This window comes from Orbicella faveolata, unplaced genomic scaffold, assembly GCF_042242905.1.
Source record: "Orbicella faveolata isolate gen_17 unplaced genomic scaffold, um_ofav_v1 contig_1, whole genome shotgun sequence".
Lineage (NCBI taxonomy): Eukaryota > Metazoa > Cnidaria > Anthozoa > Scleractinia > Merulinidae > Orbicella > Orbicella faveolata.
In genome coordinates, this window is record NW_028301536.1 from 13881155 (window position 1) to 13897042 (window position 15888).

Genomic DNA, 15888 nt, shown 5'->3' on the forward strand with positions numbered 1-15888 from the left:
AACTTCCCGAGTGAATGGACTTCCCCGAGGGCTAAAAATATGTTTTAAAAATATTCATTTGGCTGGTCACGCAACGCTTGTCCCGGTAAGACATTTGAGGCATATTCTCCCGGCATATTCCCAAGGTTGTCAATTATAAAAAGCGTAAGCCTCTCATAAGATGTTCCATTCTTTCAGGCAATAAGAAATTGAATATTTTCTTGTTGGGAAATCCCGTTGAAACGTCGTCATATGATTATCACAGCCTCTTGCGGTAAATATGCAACGGGACAATTCCCTCTTTCTCGGAAGCTCTTTCGGTTTCTGAGAAATTATGATGCGATCTCATTGGCTCGATTACAATGGGGTGTTTTTGTTTTTTTAAACAACCAGCAAAATTTACCAGAAAATTGCCTTACTCGCTTGAAGAGTAACCGTTGTAGCTGAATACACGACTTTCACTTGGAACAATCTCAAAGAAGTGGATTACGATGGTTCAGAAATAATCGAGAAAGCGCCGACCAAAGTTTTGAAAGTCCTGGATGCTGGTGAAGCGGATCTATATATGCCTTCGTCGCCGGAGAATCGAGGTACGGCAATCATTGTCCTCGGTAAGCCTTATTCTATTTCTGTGATTTTATAAGATTCACTTAAGTTCGAATTTGGCACATACGGTGGCTGGAAAGGAAAACAACGAAATTTCTGCCTTTCTTAATGTATTTAATTCATATATCTTAAAAACAGCCGAGCCTGCAAAATGTTTCTTGTACCTTGATTAAAATGAGTTGCGTGATCGAGCGTGAAGCAACTAGTCTTTAATAATGTGCAACGAGCAAACTCACTTCAATTCTAGTTGCGATAACAGACCTTAAAGAAAGAAGAACCCAATTTGTCGATGTCTAAGGACTAACTTTGCATTTTAAACCGAAATAAAATACGATTTTCGCCATTTCCGTGTTGCGATTCGGTAGTCGCATAGATCTCGGTGACGTCACCTGTATTGTAGGTTACTATGGATAGTTTTGTCTAGCAAGTATCGAACGTTCGGAGTGCAAAGTCTATATTTTTTTCGTGGTGGGAAAGCTTTATAATGCCGACGCCGCAGTTGTAATTACATCAAGAGGAACTGATCTCAAAACGCCGGTAGAAAAAAGGAAAATAACATATTATGTTACATTAATATACATTATTATATCTCTTAGTTAGTACGCGCGCTGTGATTGGTCAATTTAGCGGGCCGTACTCTCCTGTACGGCCCGCTAATATTTAAAGTTGGTTTTGTTGCAAAACTCTTTTGTGATTTATCGCCAAGTGTTCTTAACTTTTATAGCAAGTAAAAGGTTAAAACTTTCAATTACTCTCAATTGTGTTGTAAAGCGTGCTAACGACTTAAAACGATTTCAGATTGACTCATTTTGCTTTCGAGGTGAGTCAGAAATTTGAAGTCTTTCCGAGTCCGCGTGAATAGAAATCGTTCTCGAACCCGTCAGACACACAATAGAGATATAATAAATATCTTATTAACCTCGTCTTCTCGGTCCGTACTGTACGGATCCTCGTTTTTTTCCCCTTCGATTTATGGCCCAAGCGCGAAAGTAAGAGGCAGATGATAAAGTCTGTTCCCGTTTTTCAAATGACGTTTATTTCACAAAAAAAGATCCCTCGGACATATGTCCACATTGTCCTATTAAAGGATCAAGTTTTATGTGTAAAGTTTTGTCATCTTTCGTCTTATTTCAGAAGAGTTGACCAGGAATCGAAGAAATAGAGCGGTCGCAGTTTAAATCCACAGAAACCTGTCGGGTGTTCGCTGAGAAGTCATGTTCAGCGGCTACAAGGATGAGAGGAATAGTGGAAGACCCGGAGGAGGGTTTCGTGGGAGAGGGGGAGGGGGAGCAAGAGGGGGGTGGAGAGGTGGTGCGAGGGGAGGTGGAAGAGGTGGTGGAAGGGGAGGGCGTGGTGGTGCCGGATCTTCGGGAAGCCAGCGTCCAGTTAAGCTAGGATTCAAAGCCCTTCAAGACCTGGAGACTAAAACCCCAGACGAGATCATTCTCGATTTAACATCGAGTCGATGCTTCCCAGCCACTGAATCTTTATTAACGGAACAAACGTTCATGAAAGAGGACTTTATTGTGTTGATTGTGAGCATTTTAAGCAAAGCTTGTGATTGCAGCTCTAAGGAATACCTTCTCAAGCTGCTAAACCTGCTGCCAAATTCGATGTTTTTCAACTTCCACCTGAGACCTCATCTCAACCGGTTATCTGCCAGCAGGATGCCCCCTTCTGACATAGCAGTGTTTTTGAGGAATGTGGTTAAAATAATGAATGAACTACTCCGAAGATACCCTAACTCATACGCTGATTTGCCAGTGCCTGACCTGTACTGCAGTACAACAATGCTTTTTACAGCAGGTCAGCTAGAGGATAGCGCTCTTGTGAATAATGTGGAGGAACTGATGAAATTAAGGAACGAAAAGGGCGAGGAACTGAAGAAAAAAGAAGAGGAAAAGCAACACAGAAGAAAACCTCGTAGAGATGGTGAGAATTTTTAATGTATAGGAATCGCTCTTTCTCTTAGAAATAGAACAAATGAATTTTCTTCGTGCACTAATGAAACAATTTCTTTTATGTAATTGTCAGCTGGTGAGAATGATGACCTTAACCCACCGAACGATTTCCGTGAGCTCAGTGTCATTCCCACACAGGAAGACATCTTGACAGGGGAAAGACCTTTCCTCAGGAGGAACAAAATTGATGGGAGCTACCACGATGCGGAGCACTATTTGGACGTACAGTTTCGACTCCTTCGCGAGGACTTCGTGCGGCCCCTTCGCGAAGGGATCGCCCAGTTGCTGGAGCGTATTGGGTCCGCTAGGATTGGTGCCTTACAGGACATACGTGTGTACAAAGATGTTCGCTTGTTGTACCCTCTATGCACGTCTAACGGTCTCCAATACAAAGTCCAGTTCGACAACACCAAACTCAGGCATGTACGCTGGGAGAACAGCAAACGGCTCATCTTTGGTTCGTTGATGTGTTTATCCAAGGACAAGTTTGAGAGTTTTGTTTTTGCAACCGTGGCCAACCGTGATCTTAAAGAGTTAAAACAAGTAAGACTTTATGATTTGAGGGTCTAGCAGTTAACCCTGGTACATATCTGATTTTGCATGGACATGCCAAACTCACGTCACAAAATAATATAATCACAAATTGGTTTCCATGGAAAACTGATTTGGAGCGCAGATCAGGCATAATTATTACATCTGCTGATAGGTGTGGGCCCAAACTCTTCATTCATGGAGAGTGAGAATCGCCCATGCCAACGGATAACAGTGCATGGGGTGTCACTCTGGTTTACAATTGATTGACTAGAAGAAACGTAATGAGCTAGAACTTGAGAATCCTTTTCGAAAACGCCCATCTAAAACATACTTGAGAAACCTTGATGTTCACCAGAGATTCGGTAAAAACTTGACAAAAGCAGGCGAAACGATTTATTTCTCCACTCTCCACTCTACTAAATGGTTAACAGCTCCACACCCGCAAAAGCAAACGTCCTTCAAGTACGCTAACCAAAGCAACAGGGTTTCCCGGATATCGAATACTTCTCTCAATTTTGTGGTCCAGCAACGGCTGCACCCACCAAGAGGGTGTAATGACTGATCATGGAATCGCTTTGAATTTTCCATGGCCAAGGGGGTCAAAATCTTACGAGAGATGCAAAAAAGTCACCAGGTCGGGTTTGACCAGGTCTGCTTCAGAGAGAGGCACGTCGAACCACCGCGTTGTATGTATACATACATACATTTATACACATTTCAAGTTTAGTAAGTAATTGAGCCGTCTTGTTCCTCTTTAGGGTAAAGTGGACATACAGTTCATCAAGGTTTCAGATAATGTAAGACTTGAGAAAGGTGACGTGTATCAGATGGTAGAGAGTACTGTCTACTTTGAAGCTTATCGTCACGTGCTGGAAGGACTCAAAGAAGTTCAACCACAAAAACTCCCCTTGCAGGTAACGGACTCGGTGGTTGACGCACCAAAATAAATATTGATCAGCAAGTAGGACTGGAATGATGGATAGTTTTTCATTTTCCACGAAGACAAACCTTTCCCGCGTTTTGCTTTTCTCATGTTGTGTTCTGTTATTCATTCACCCTAACTTAAAGAACCCCCTTTTTGCCGGAGTGGGTTGTCTTCTTCTTCTGAAATGCATTCTTTTTGACGTTTCGCAAATTATTGTTTTCTTGGTTCATTCAAAACAGAACTACATCGTAAATTGCCAGAAGCACGTTCGAGCTCCCGCCTACTTGAGGAACAGGCTGCGGGGACAAGTGACCTTTGATCTCACGCCTATCATGAAGAAAGGAAACATGAACAGCACTGGAAGGTAGATTAAATACACAGATACTCGACATACTCCACTGAATTTTCCACTGAGTAGAAGGGGCGGCGAATGATACTTGGGAAATTGTGATTCTCGGAACTGAACTTTTGATCCGATCTTAAAATCTTGGAATCCTTTGTGACGCGTCACGAAAGTCTCGTTTTGTGTTTTTCTCCCTTTCTCTTAGTCTGATATCGTTCAAGTCTCAGACCCGAATTTTCAACAAAGGAAATAATCGTTTATGTCTTGACGAGTCTCGGAGTCTCCCATTCGTCAACCCTAATACCTTTGAATAGCCTCTTTTTGTCCACCAACGACATGATGATAGATAACCGAGATCGGTTTTAGCTGGTGCTAATGCAGAGCATCTCGCGGGCAGCAACAGAACTGAGTGGTAGAATATGATCGCAAAGATTATAAGTGGAGATAAATGGCACTGCCACTGACATATTTACATTTTACAGCACTTCTACTCTAAGGGAGATGAGGTTACGGCTTGCAGGCTTGAACATAAGGGACGATGCTCGCAGGGGTGAGTCCAAGTTGCATTAAGATGCTGGAGCATGTAGTTGGTATTATTGTATTTATCACTGAAATGAGAGAAGCCATTCATTGTATTCTCTCAGGGATTTGTCACCTAGCTTTATCGTATTCTTTTGTAAATTATCCCTGCATTGAGACGTCGTTGGGTCATCTTTCATCTCTTTTTCTTAACCCATTCTCAACACCGTTTTCACTGATCTTTACTTGATTTTCTATTAAAGGAACTGATGTTCCACTTTTGAGCCCGGCCTCCTGGCCGTCCGCGGAAGATCTGGAACTGGATGACTCTCAGTTTAGGGCTCTACAGATGGCGCTGACCAAGGAATTCGCTGTCATTCAAGGACCGCCTGGAACTGGGAAGACGTACATTGGGTTGAAGGTAGATTAACAAACGTCCTCTCGTGAAAAGCTTTCATGTCTTTTTTCGCAAGAGCTAGTGGCCATTCCTCTTGTCTCCAATCTAGTCGTGTTATAAAGCATTTCTTGTGGATAGAAATAAGTTTGCCTTGCATTTGCACGTGCAAGGTTATCTTGAAAAACAGGTAACGAGCAACCTGGAAATGGTGACCAGTTAACGCCTTTAATCATACTCATCACAAAACTAGTAGATCCGGTTTATTCTGTAACACAAGAGGCCCAGACGTTCAACATGCCTAGTCCTATGCAGCAAAATGCTGAGATTTCAATGGAAATATTTATCGCTAGTCAAGATTAAAAGATGCCATTCGAATTCGATAATGACAGAGACCTCAAGAGCTTGCCTTGGCAGAATCCACAGAACCAATTTTGTTTGCTTCAGATTGCCAATGTTTTGTTACATAACAAGTTGAAGTGGGACACTGGAACAGAATTGCTTGGCGATGATGGTGACCAGGCCCCTCTGGTGTCTGAACGACGGCCCATCCTTGTTGTCTGCTACACAAACCACGCCCTTGACCAGTTTCTAGAAGGAATCCATCGGTTTCATCCCGAGGGGATTGTGAGGATTGGAGGAAGGAGTCAGAGCGAGATTATGAAGGCATGCAGTTTGTCGGAATTGAAACACAAAATGCACAAGGTGACTATACGCTGAAAGCTCAATGTTATTTTATCAGTGCCATTGCGATGAAAGATGCAGCCTATTAACGAGGGCTTTCGTTCCTCAAGAATAATTGGAGAAAATAAGGACAGAAAAAAATTAAGATGGGTTAAACTTAATTAGAGTACCTCTGGTCAATCCCGCCCGTCGTACCACGGTGAGTCGAGATGAGGGTTGATAGTCGAGAGGAATAGAAGCAGTCTGCATGAATTATGGGACACAAAGGTTATGAGAAAAGATGGGGTCTGAGAAAATGAAAACAAAATACAGTTGAAGCGGCTTTCAATTTAGTATGCTTAAAATTAAACCACTAGAAAGTAGTTACGTTTCACAGAGAGCTTGCACAACACAACGAACCAGTGAGAATTCTTGACAAATACACGTATAGCCGGTGCTAGACATGACTAAGTCGTTGGTATGTTTTGGTTTCGTATTTGATTGTCTGAGTATGTCGAGCGAGAGTGTAGTAAACTGGAGCAAAACCAAAGCCATTGACACTCAGTATTTCTTTTTTGAAATAATCTCACTTTGGTTTCTCTGATTTTTGGCGGCTCTTGTCTTGTTCTATATTCTGCAGGATAAGTCAGTTCCTCTACACATCAGAAGGGCTTTTTACGATGCTCATTCGGAAATGGACCACACCACGACAAAACTGCAAGGTGCAGCAGAAGATTTAAAGAAATGTCTTGAAAACGTTCTTCACGAAGACGACTTGCACAACCGTGCTCCTAGTATGACTGCTGCTCATTACCAGTCTTTAAGGCAGGTGTTTGCTGGAAGAGTTGGACATAAAGAGAGTGCAATGCTACACTGGTTACAGCTGTCTATGAACTCGGAAATTCCTGGTCAAGGTAATGAACGGATAAGTCAAGGAAACAACTATATTGTGCAGTGGTTTTAGGCTGGTTTTTAGTAGCCCCGTAAACATAGCGAGAAGAACAAGAATAAGTATAAAGACACGAATGATCATTGCAGTTATATGCACAACTTAAGCAACTGTGAAATTAAAGATAATATATGGTCTTTCGTATATTCAGTGGCAAGAATTAATATAAATTGATGACGAAAGGAGCGAGACAGTGCAGACAAAAGCTTAAAAACAACGAACACGCTCGTTCCTTACTTCGAATCACTGCGGCCTAAAGGCGGCATTGTTGCACTATGCAACTTGTTTCTGAAATTCAATGTCGGATTTCATTACTTGTTTTCTCAGCTTCCGTTCAGCCTGTTGCCATATTCCCACTCAACAAACATTGCGGTGGACTGGAAAAAACTTCACGAGCCAATCTAGCCACTCTGTCTCGCGGCGTTACATGGGCCGCTGAGTCTGATGGGATACACAATAAGCCACTACAACTACGAGGAACACCCGATTCATTCGTTGAGATTCCCAACCATCCCGGAAGTTTCATGGACACCAGGACGTCAATCACCTTCTTGATGGACATTTTCCCAACCGGAAACAGAGGATCAATCCTAAGCTTTCGAGAGTCGGGTGGGGGGCTCCAAATTTTCCAAGATGGCGTAGTGGATGGAAAAGGAGTTTTGACAGTACACTTTGCACGCAGGGATCTTTCCCAGACCCCCGCTCTCACAAAGGCGGTTCTTAACATGAACGCCTGGAACTTCATTGGCGCCTCTTATGATTATGACTCTGGGATTGCGCGCTTGTGGCATGATGGGAATGACGTGGAAGCAAAGTACATTGGGAGGAAACTGGAGCTAGCCACTCAGTTTTCTATCAGGATTGGCGCTTTAAACGTCCTTGCGCAGCGTTGTTTTGAAGGAAGAGTCACTGATCTACACATTTTTGCTGAATCACTTGGAAAAGAAACTGTGAGAGCTTTTGGCGGAATTGTCTCGCATGGTAAGCTAGTTTTTCCTCATGCATCGCTCGACGGATTAAAAGGCCAAACATTATCATTAATATTATTACAGGCACTGTGAAAAGTGACTGCCAAAACTGAGTTGAAAGAAACGCGATGAAGTTGGCAAGGCTGCTACTTTTGAGACCACTGTTATTAATTTTAAGACTTAATGGCGTTTGAAGATACAACAATTACGACAAAAAAGCTGTTTGTATGTATGTATAGTAATATAGCAAGTTTGTTGAAAAAAAGCGAAAACAATTACTGCTGCCTTAATTAAGCACTGACGCAAAATTCTCCAGCAGCCAGCGCCAGTAGTAGTGGTGGACGGGCATGCAGTTGCACAAGAAACCACTGAACAGTTGAACAAAACCGTGACCTTATGACTAGAGCCCTGACAGAGGCAATGTCTTGCAGCGCGACATGTTTACAACGTAGAGTTTTGCTTTTCTTTCAAGATGGAGCGGGAGCGGAAGGAGAAGAAGCTGAAGAGGAAGAAGAAGAAGACGAAAACCCGGATGTGCTGTACGAAGCGGATGTTATGCAGGATCAGAGAATCCTCGACGTTGATGACGTCAGAGTGTTCGGTTCCAAAGCACTGCCGGGAAAAGGCGGGAAACTCAGAATCGTGAATCCTTTTGCCTTTAGCGGAGTAACTGAAGACGGATTTCAATTCCAGAAGCCTGAGCGACTTAAAAAGAAATTGAAGAGGATCATGGTTTTCGAATTGAGCAGAAAAGATGTCATGCCTGATGAGAGAGCAAACGCGGTAAGCAACAAAAAGGTTTTTCAAAAAGAAAAAGCTTCAAATGTCGTTGTTTGTAGTGATCATTGCGCTCAGCTGCTCCTCGCTAGCTCACAGGTGTGTCACTTAAACTGAAAGAAACAAATATGTCAGCTGAACATAATAGGTTTAAAAATCCCAACTGGATGGAGACAGACCAGATTGCTATTCATCACAAACATAACCAAGGAGTTGAACTAGGGTCTGCCGAGGAAAGACTCCAGCTAAGTGGTCAAAGTCCGGCGCCCTGAACACTCGGCCACGCTGCCTCCTGATTTTGTTATTTGCTGTATTTGTAGCAAGTTACAGTGTTACATAGCAGACACACTAGTAGTCTGGGCAAACTATATTTTGGCCAGAAACAGCTGGTGTAAGTCCGGCTGCCCTCGTTCGATTGCCTCCTATTAACTCGCTAACTTTTGCAGCTTTGATATCTCTAACATAGCAAAGACCTGCTGCTCTAGCCAATACCAAATTTTTAATAAACCTCTTGACAGGTCCACTTTATGCTAAAGACGAATTATCCGCATAAATTCGGCCACTACCCTGACTATGTTTTATTTAATTTTATTATCTACCTGTTTTATTTGTTCTCAACTGCAGGTCCGAGATGTGTGGCACTTGGGCCTTAAAGATCGCTGGCGCCTGTATCGTCGTTGGCTGGTGGACGTGACTGAGGAGTACCGTCGCACTATATCGTTATTCCAAGAGCAATTTGAGGAGGGAGCCAGGCGACTGAAGGACATCAAAAACATGGAAGACTTCGAGATACTCAAGAAAGCTGATGTGGTTGGCATGACTACGACAGGTAAGCAAAGTTAGCGCAGTCCTCTGATGCCTGGTCTACGCATGGCCTATCACGCAGGTACTCTTGGAAAGATTGCGTGACAAGCCTAAAAAGAATCTGCGCGAGGCCCAGGTTTCAATATGTTAGGATTTTGGGTACTAGAGTGGTAGTCATGTTTCGTTCTCTAGGTTTCGCTTATGGGTTTAATAAGATTATTCTTTTAACTTTAGGCGCTGCCAAGTTTCGTAAGCTTCTGCAACGGCTTCGCCCGCGAATAACGATTGTGGAAGAAGCCGCTGAAGTATTGGAGTCACACATTGTTACATCGTTAACTCCCGGATGTCAGCACTTGATTCTGATTGGTGATCATCAGCAACTCCGTCCCAATCCCACAGTCTACGAACTCGCCAAGCACTACAACCTGGACGTGTCGCTGTTCGAGAGAATGGTGAAGAATGGAATGCCTTTTGAGCGACTACGTTTGCAGCATCGCATGCGACCTGAAATCTCCAAAATGCTGGAGCACATTTACGTCAATCCAAAGCTGGAAAATCACGAATCGGTGATGAATTTTGACAACATTAAGGGCGTGGCTCGTAATATGTTCTTCGTGGACCACGCTGAGAGTGAGGTAGGCAGCCAGGAATTTGCTATCGTTATGAAGTGATAGTTTTACCTAATCGTAACTCCTTAGTGAGCTTCGGCGCCATATCAAGTGAGTTTGGTGGAGCCAGGGTTAGTGGTTTGGTGGGAGGCATTCGAGCCAAAATACCAATATGCCTAGACTAAACGATCCGATGCCTTCCACTTGGTACGATTACGTATTTACCGCATCCAAACTCGGTCATTTATTTTGCCATATCAGGTCAGCGAGAGCAGGACAATAGACTCGGCTTCTGATTGACTGACTGTGTAGTTGAGAACAGTAACATTTTAATATGAGCTTTGATTGGTTGACAAGGGTACTTTCTTTCTTAGTACGCGATGGTAACTAGACTAGTTGTGGTGGGTAGTAACGTTACTGTAAATCACTCCGTTAACTTTTAGGTCTTACAAACTTAGGACTTGGCCAACCTATTCAGAAGGGTAAACAGATATTTCTTGGTAAACACATGGACATGCCTTGACCAGAAAATATTTTCGGGAGTCTGTTATATCTACTCGAGACAGTCGAGTGCAATGACGCCTCTCCGCTGACAAAAACGCCAGTAAATTGGACACGATATGGGGCCGATCAAACTTAAAGTACTTGCAAGGGAAGCTAAGAGGTGGGGGAAAGTCTCTCTGCTAGCTAGCGATATCACTCCATGGTGCTGTTTCGACTAACCTGGCTTCTAACTTTCTTCCCGTTTTTGATCACGCTACTGAAGGCCATCCTACTATCCTTTATGAACCAATGAGTTGACATGTTATTGGTATAAACTGAACACCTTTCATTCACTTCGTTTCAGGATTTCACCGAAGAGGGAAAGAGTAGGTCAAATGAACACGAAGCTAAGTTCATAGCCGCTCTTTGTCGCTACTTCATCCTTCAGGGTTACCAAAGAGAGCAAATCACAGTCTTGACAGCCTACACTGGGCAGTTAATCCAGCTCAAAAAGGAAATGCCCAAAGATTTCTTTCGCGGGGTTCGAGTCTGCGCAGTGGATAACTTCCAGGGAGAGGAAAATGACATCGTTCTTTTGTCACTTGTTCGAAGCAACGAAGAAGGCAAAATCGGTTTCCTGCAGACAGAAAACAGGGTTTGCGTGGCGCTGTCTCGCGCTAAGAAAGGGTTTTTCTGCATCGGTAACATCAGCCTTTTGGAAACTAAGAGCCAGTTGTGGAACGAAATTGTCAATGATATGCGAGAGCAAGGAAACGTTGGAGAAGCACTGATGCTTACGTGCCAAAACCACCCGCTAAACGTGATTCACGCGTCACGTGCTGAAGACTTCAAGAAGGCACCAGAGGGAGGTTGCACTGTGCCATGTGCCACGCGACTGGAGTGCGGTCACGTGTGTGACATGGTGTGTCATCCGACAGACCCAGAGCACAAGGAATACAAGTGTAATAAGCCTTGCGCTAAGACGCTGTGCGCTCAAAAGCACAAGTGTACCAGGAGATGTTACCAGGAGTGTGGGCCTTGCATGGAGCTCGTGACAAAAATCCTTCCTCTCTGTGGCCATGCTCAGAATGTCCCTTGCTCCAAGAATCCTGTTGAAGTGAATTGCCAATCACCCTGCTCAAAGATTCTATCGTGTGGCCATCGGTGCAAGAATAGGTGCTCTGAAGAGTGCAGTGTGAAGTGCACTGCCATTACAAAGAAATACTGGCCTTGCGGACATGAAAACGAGACGGAATGTCATGTGAATCCACTACACAGTCCATGTAGGGCACCTTGTGGTGTGACCTTAAAGTGTGAACACCCTTGTGCTGGTAAGTTCTGAAAGTGCCTTCTAACCGACAGAGGATATACACTGTTACAGGTTCCCAAATTGCAATCTTAGGATTTCGTTCACTGATAAAAATAACCGAGTAGAATATTCAGTAACAGTCCTGACCGGTTGTTTCGAGTAGTGAGACCCTTAAAGGAACTTCAGCTTCAATTTGATTTAATCATGTCTACATACTTTAAACTGTGACTTGTGTTTTCAGACAAAGGTTCCAAAGATGAATGAATGAGAGCGCAACTTTCTTTAAAATTCAGTAAATTGCTTTAAACATTTTAAAATTCTTCTTTTCGATCCCCTGTGGTATAATGTTAATTATGTTTATTGTTACCGCAATACAACATACTGTAGTTATAGTATTTATTATTGTCAGTATCTATGTATGTTACAGGAGAAACAAGATAGTAATTGTTCTTGGAACATAATTGACTGACTTGTTTGCGTCACAAAGTGTAGAGTAAAACCATATAATTTTATTAAGTAGTTCCTAATTCCTGCTTTACATTATAGGTGACTGCTTTCGTTGTCTCCGTGGTCGAGTCCACTTGCCATGCAAGGCTGAATGTGGCCGCACTCTCTTCTGTGGTCATAGCTGCAGTGAACCGTGCACTAAAAACTGCCCTCCATGCAAGGACAAATGCGGCAACTACTGCAAGCATAGCAAGTGCACGAAGAAATGTGGTGAGCCTTGTGATCTTTGTAACGAGAAATGCATCTGGCGTTGCGAGCATCATAAATGCACGAAACTATGCGGGGAACTGTGTAATCGTCCACGATGTGACGAACCATGTACAAAGCAACTTACGTGCGAGCATCCTTGTATCGGTCTCTGTGGGGAAATATGCCCAAAAAAGTGCCGAGAGTGTCACAAAGACGAAGTGACGGAGATATTTTTCGGAACCGAAGATGAGCCGGACGCAAGATTCGTGGAGCTGGCAGACTGCGGTCACGTGTTTGAGGTTAAAATGATGGATCAGTGGATGGACCAGGCGGAAACAACGGATGACGGGAAGCCTGCTGATGTTCAACTCAAGCTCTGCCCAAAATGCAGGGTTCCCATCCGCACCAGTTTAAGGTACGGTAACATTATTAAGAAGATTCTGGCAGACTTCGAACGAATAAAACAAAAGATTTTACTCGACAAAGGACGGCGTGACCAAGAAACCGCGAGGCTCAGATTGAAGGTGGAAAAGATTGACGAGTTCCCGGACGACAAGAAAGACATCATCAAGTCGCTGGATCATAAGAATCTCACAGATGAACAAGTCAATGTGGTTGAGAACCAGATCAACTTTTTGACTTTCCTTCAGCAACTCAAGGTAGTGATAGTTAAAGGAGAAGAGGCAGAACAGGCAAGACCAAAAAGCCATGAATCAAGATTTCTGCTTCAGGAGACGAAGGAAGACCTGGAGAGTAAGGTGGAACAACTCCGAAAACGTGTGATGAGGTTTCGAGTTCGATTTAGCGACCAAGAACTTGAAGAGCTCAACGAGGAAATGTACAGAACACGGCTTCTGATCGACTTCAGAATGCTGAAGATGCAACTTGACATCCGGGGTATTAAGTTGGGAGTCACTGACACTGTCAAGGTTGATCTTCTTAAAACAGCATTGGATTCAGAGAAACCAATTGGTAAGAGGACAGAAGTCAGTAAGTTTTTCACGCGCTATAGATAACGACTTTTTACCCGAGTAGGCGTTTTCTCTCCGTTTGTTCCTGCCTGTTTTATCCCTGTGTGTTCTGAACGCGAGTTACTGGAACTGCGTAGAATCTCAGTTCTGGTGTTGTTTTTCTCTGCTTGGGCAGTAAGAATCAGGGAAAAAGGGTGCGAGATTTTCAAGGAATTTCCAAAAACGACTCTTTTATCCTCCTTCAGGAAAAGTAAAAACCAATTTATTTCGCTATTTGCGAAATGTATTCTCTTCGCTGCACTCAACGATGTGCAAGATTGTGGATAGTTAGTGACTCAGTAATCACATTCATTTTAAATGACTACTTTGCAACATTTTCAGACAAAGATCATCGAGAGCGTTACTTTAATCGTATTAAACGTATCAGAAGAGAACAAAATCTTGATGTGAGTTACCTTGCTGTTACAAGAGAGGAGAAAGATCTGATTGTGAAGGCCATGGGGCTGACACAGGGACACTGGTTTAAATGTCCAAAGGGTAAGTTGAATGCTTTAGTGTGAGATGATCACGATAAAAATTCTCCTTACGAGTTTTTAGTTATTTTCTATATTGGCCCTTGGGAGAAAATTCTGTTGACCCTTGCACTTGCAAGCACGCATCGAGACGTGTTTCGTAACTTTGAGTTGACAAGAGTTGAACATTATCAGCTTGATATTTTGTAAATATATTTATAAATGGAAAAAGTGAAACAAACAAACAAACAAGCTGTCATTCACGTGCGATCAAACGAGGATGAGGGCGATCGAGAGTTGGTAAAATTCACGCAGTGCGTGAATGCAAGCCCTCCTCGATTCTCAAGAATATTTGAGCTGTTTTCAAATTCGTTGAATTTGCCGAGACTTGTTAAGAGCCGTATGAGAGCTTGCGGGAGTTGGCTGGCAAACAAGGCATACTTTGAAAGTTTACTTTTGTAAGCAATTTAAGCTGGTAGATATTTAAAGGCATTCTCCATTGGTGTAGCTTGCAGGAGCATCCTGTGTGTGGGCTCCTTTATACGTCTGTGTTGGCAGGCTACCATCCCTATTTTCCTACCTCAGTCCTTGTTTCATATAACTGGTTTCAATCAAGGTGAAAATTAAGCTGTTTTTCCTTTCTATTCGTAAAGGTCACATCTACTGCATCACAGAGTGTGGTGGAGCGATGGAAGAAAGCAAATGCCCGGAATGTGGCTCAAGAATTGGTGGCCATAACCATCAGCTGCGAGCTGATAATCGGCTTGCCAGTGAAATGGATGGCGCTCGATACGCTGCCTTCTCCGATATGGCTAACATCCATAACTTCGACCCGCGCGAGTTTGAGATTTAATTTCGTAATTTAATTATATGCCAGCAATCAGCTAGGGAAGCCGTTACTTAGCAGAGCTACAATCGTTGTCATAAGTCGTTGGAACACACACCCCTTCAGTCCCTCACATGTAATGTTACATAGCGCATTGTGTCCGAACTCCTTGTTCGATGCGTTTTACATTACTTGCCAAAAACTTTCGGACGATTATAGTTTCGGAATGAAAAAAGTGTCCGAAAATAAAACCGTCCGAAACGTTTAAGCGTCCGAAATATTAAGCTTTTAAGTAGCTCCAAAGCTCATAGTGTCCTTTTTGGGAGGAACACTAATTGAGACAGTGCTTGAGATACGTATAACGGCATGATGGAATTTGTGCCATTTTCATGTCTATGTATCTGTAACACTTTGAGGGGGCAGTTAAACTACTATTTTCAAAGCTGTTGTTTTAGTCTAATTGTTTTTGTACGCGTAAATTTACTTTAGCTATGTTTCAGCGAAGTGACCGAAATTTTAACGTCCGAAATTGTTTGCAAGTAATGTAGTTTTGTAGACAACACTGAACGTTGAGAGTGGAAGGAGAATGATTAACAAGCCAGTGTACCAACAACATGTCAGCGATTGTTGTACATCTCCTCACCATCATCACGCATAGCTAAAAGAGAAATGGGCCATCAGAATTCACGGTGGCAACAAGAAGAGATTAAAACGACTTTTAAGGGCGAGGGGAAGGGGGTCGTGGGGGAGGGGGGGGGGGGGGGAAGGGGAGGTGACCGTAAAGTGTCAGGGAAGTAAGGCTACTTTTCAGTTCAATGCCTTAGTTCTTCCGGAGCGATAGAATCATAATAGCTTAAAATTCGAGGCTGATTTAGTTAAGACAGCGGTTAAAGCTGATCCTATTCTTTAGATTTTTAAACTGGGATTTAACCCATTTAATTTTAATTTTGCCGGACTGCGTATTGAGTCGTTCTTTCCCTTTTCTGACAGCTTAGATTGAGGCTTTAGAGGCGTTAAATGCCCTCGAAAAGTTTTTATTGTTTTCATTTTTAAAGTTTAAT

General features: G+C 43.0%; 1 protein-coding gene across 4 annotated transcripts; it reads left to right on the forward strand.

Moving 5' to 3' along the window:
* The first annotated feature begins 92 nt into the window (after window positions 1-92).
* On the forward strand, window positions 93-15482 carry LOC110061391 (NFX1-type zinc finger-containing protein 1-like). Of its 4 annotated transcripts, none has more exons than XM_089290650.1 (17): window positions 93-590; window positions 1720-2517; window positions 2620-3089; window positions 3839-3994; window positions 4245-4369; window positions 4831-4898; window positions 5131-5288; window positions 5709-5966; window positions 6565-6838; window positions 7201-7854; window positions 8314-8624; window positions 9243-9447; window positions 9657-10057; window positions 10878-11844; window positions 12369-13490; window positions 13871-14026; window positions 14655-15482. In XM_089290650.1, the coding sequence occupies exons 2-17, from the start codon at window positions 1800-1802 to the stop codon at window positions 14852-14854; spliced, it is 6243 nt and encodes a 2080-aa protein (XP_089146776.1). In that variant the 5' UTR covers window positions 93-590; window positions 1720-1799; the 3' UTR covers window positions 14855-15482. The 4 variants fall into 4 exon arrangements, with proteins under 4 accessions (XP_089146776.1, XP_089146791.1, XP_089146784.1 ...); XM_089290665.1 differs by having other exon boundaries at window positions 1723-2517; XM_089290658.1 differs by having other exon boundaries at window positions 93-569.
* Window positions 15483-15888: the final 406 nt, after the last annotated feature.

Bases quoted from the DNA above. Each gene is read 5' to 3' on its own strand.
- LOC110061391 (XM_089290650.1), top strand. From the start codon at position 1,800: ATGTTCAGCGGCTACAAGGATGAGAGGAATAGTGGAAGACCCGGAGGA. The intron at 4,899-5,130 runs GTGAGTCCAAGT...TTTCTATTAAAG, and splicing joins AAGGGACGATGCTCGCAGGG to GAACTGATGTTCCACTTTTG. The intron at 9,448-9,656 runs GTAAGCAAAGTT...TTTTAACTTTAG, and splicing joins GGTTGGCATGACTACGACAG to GCGCTGCCAAGTTTCGTAAG.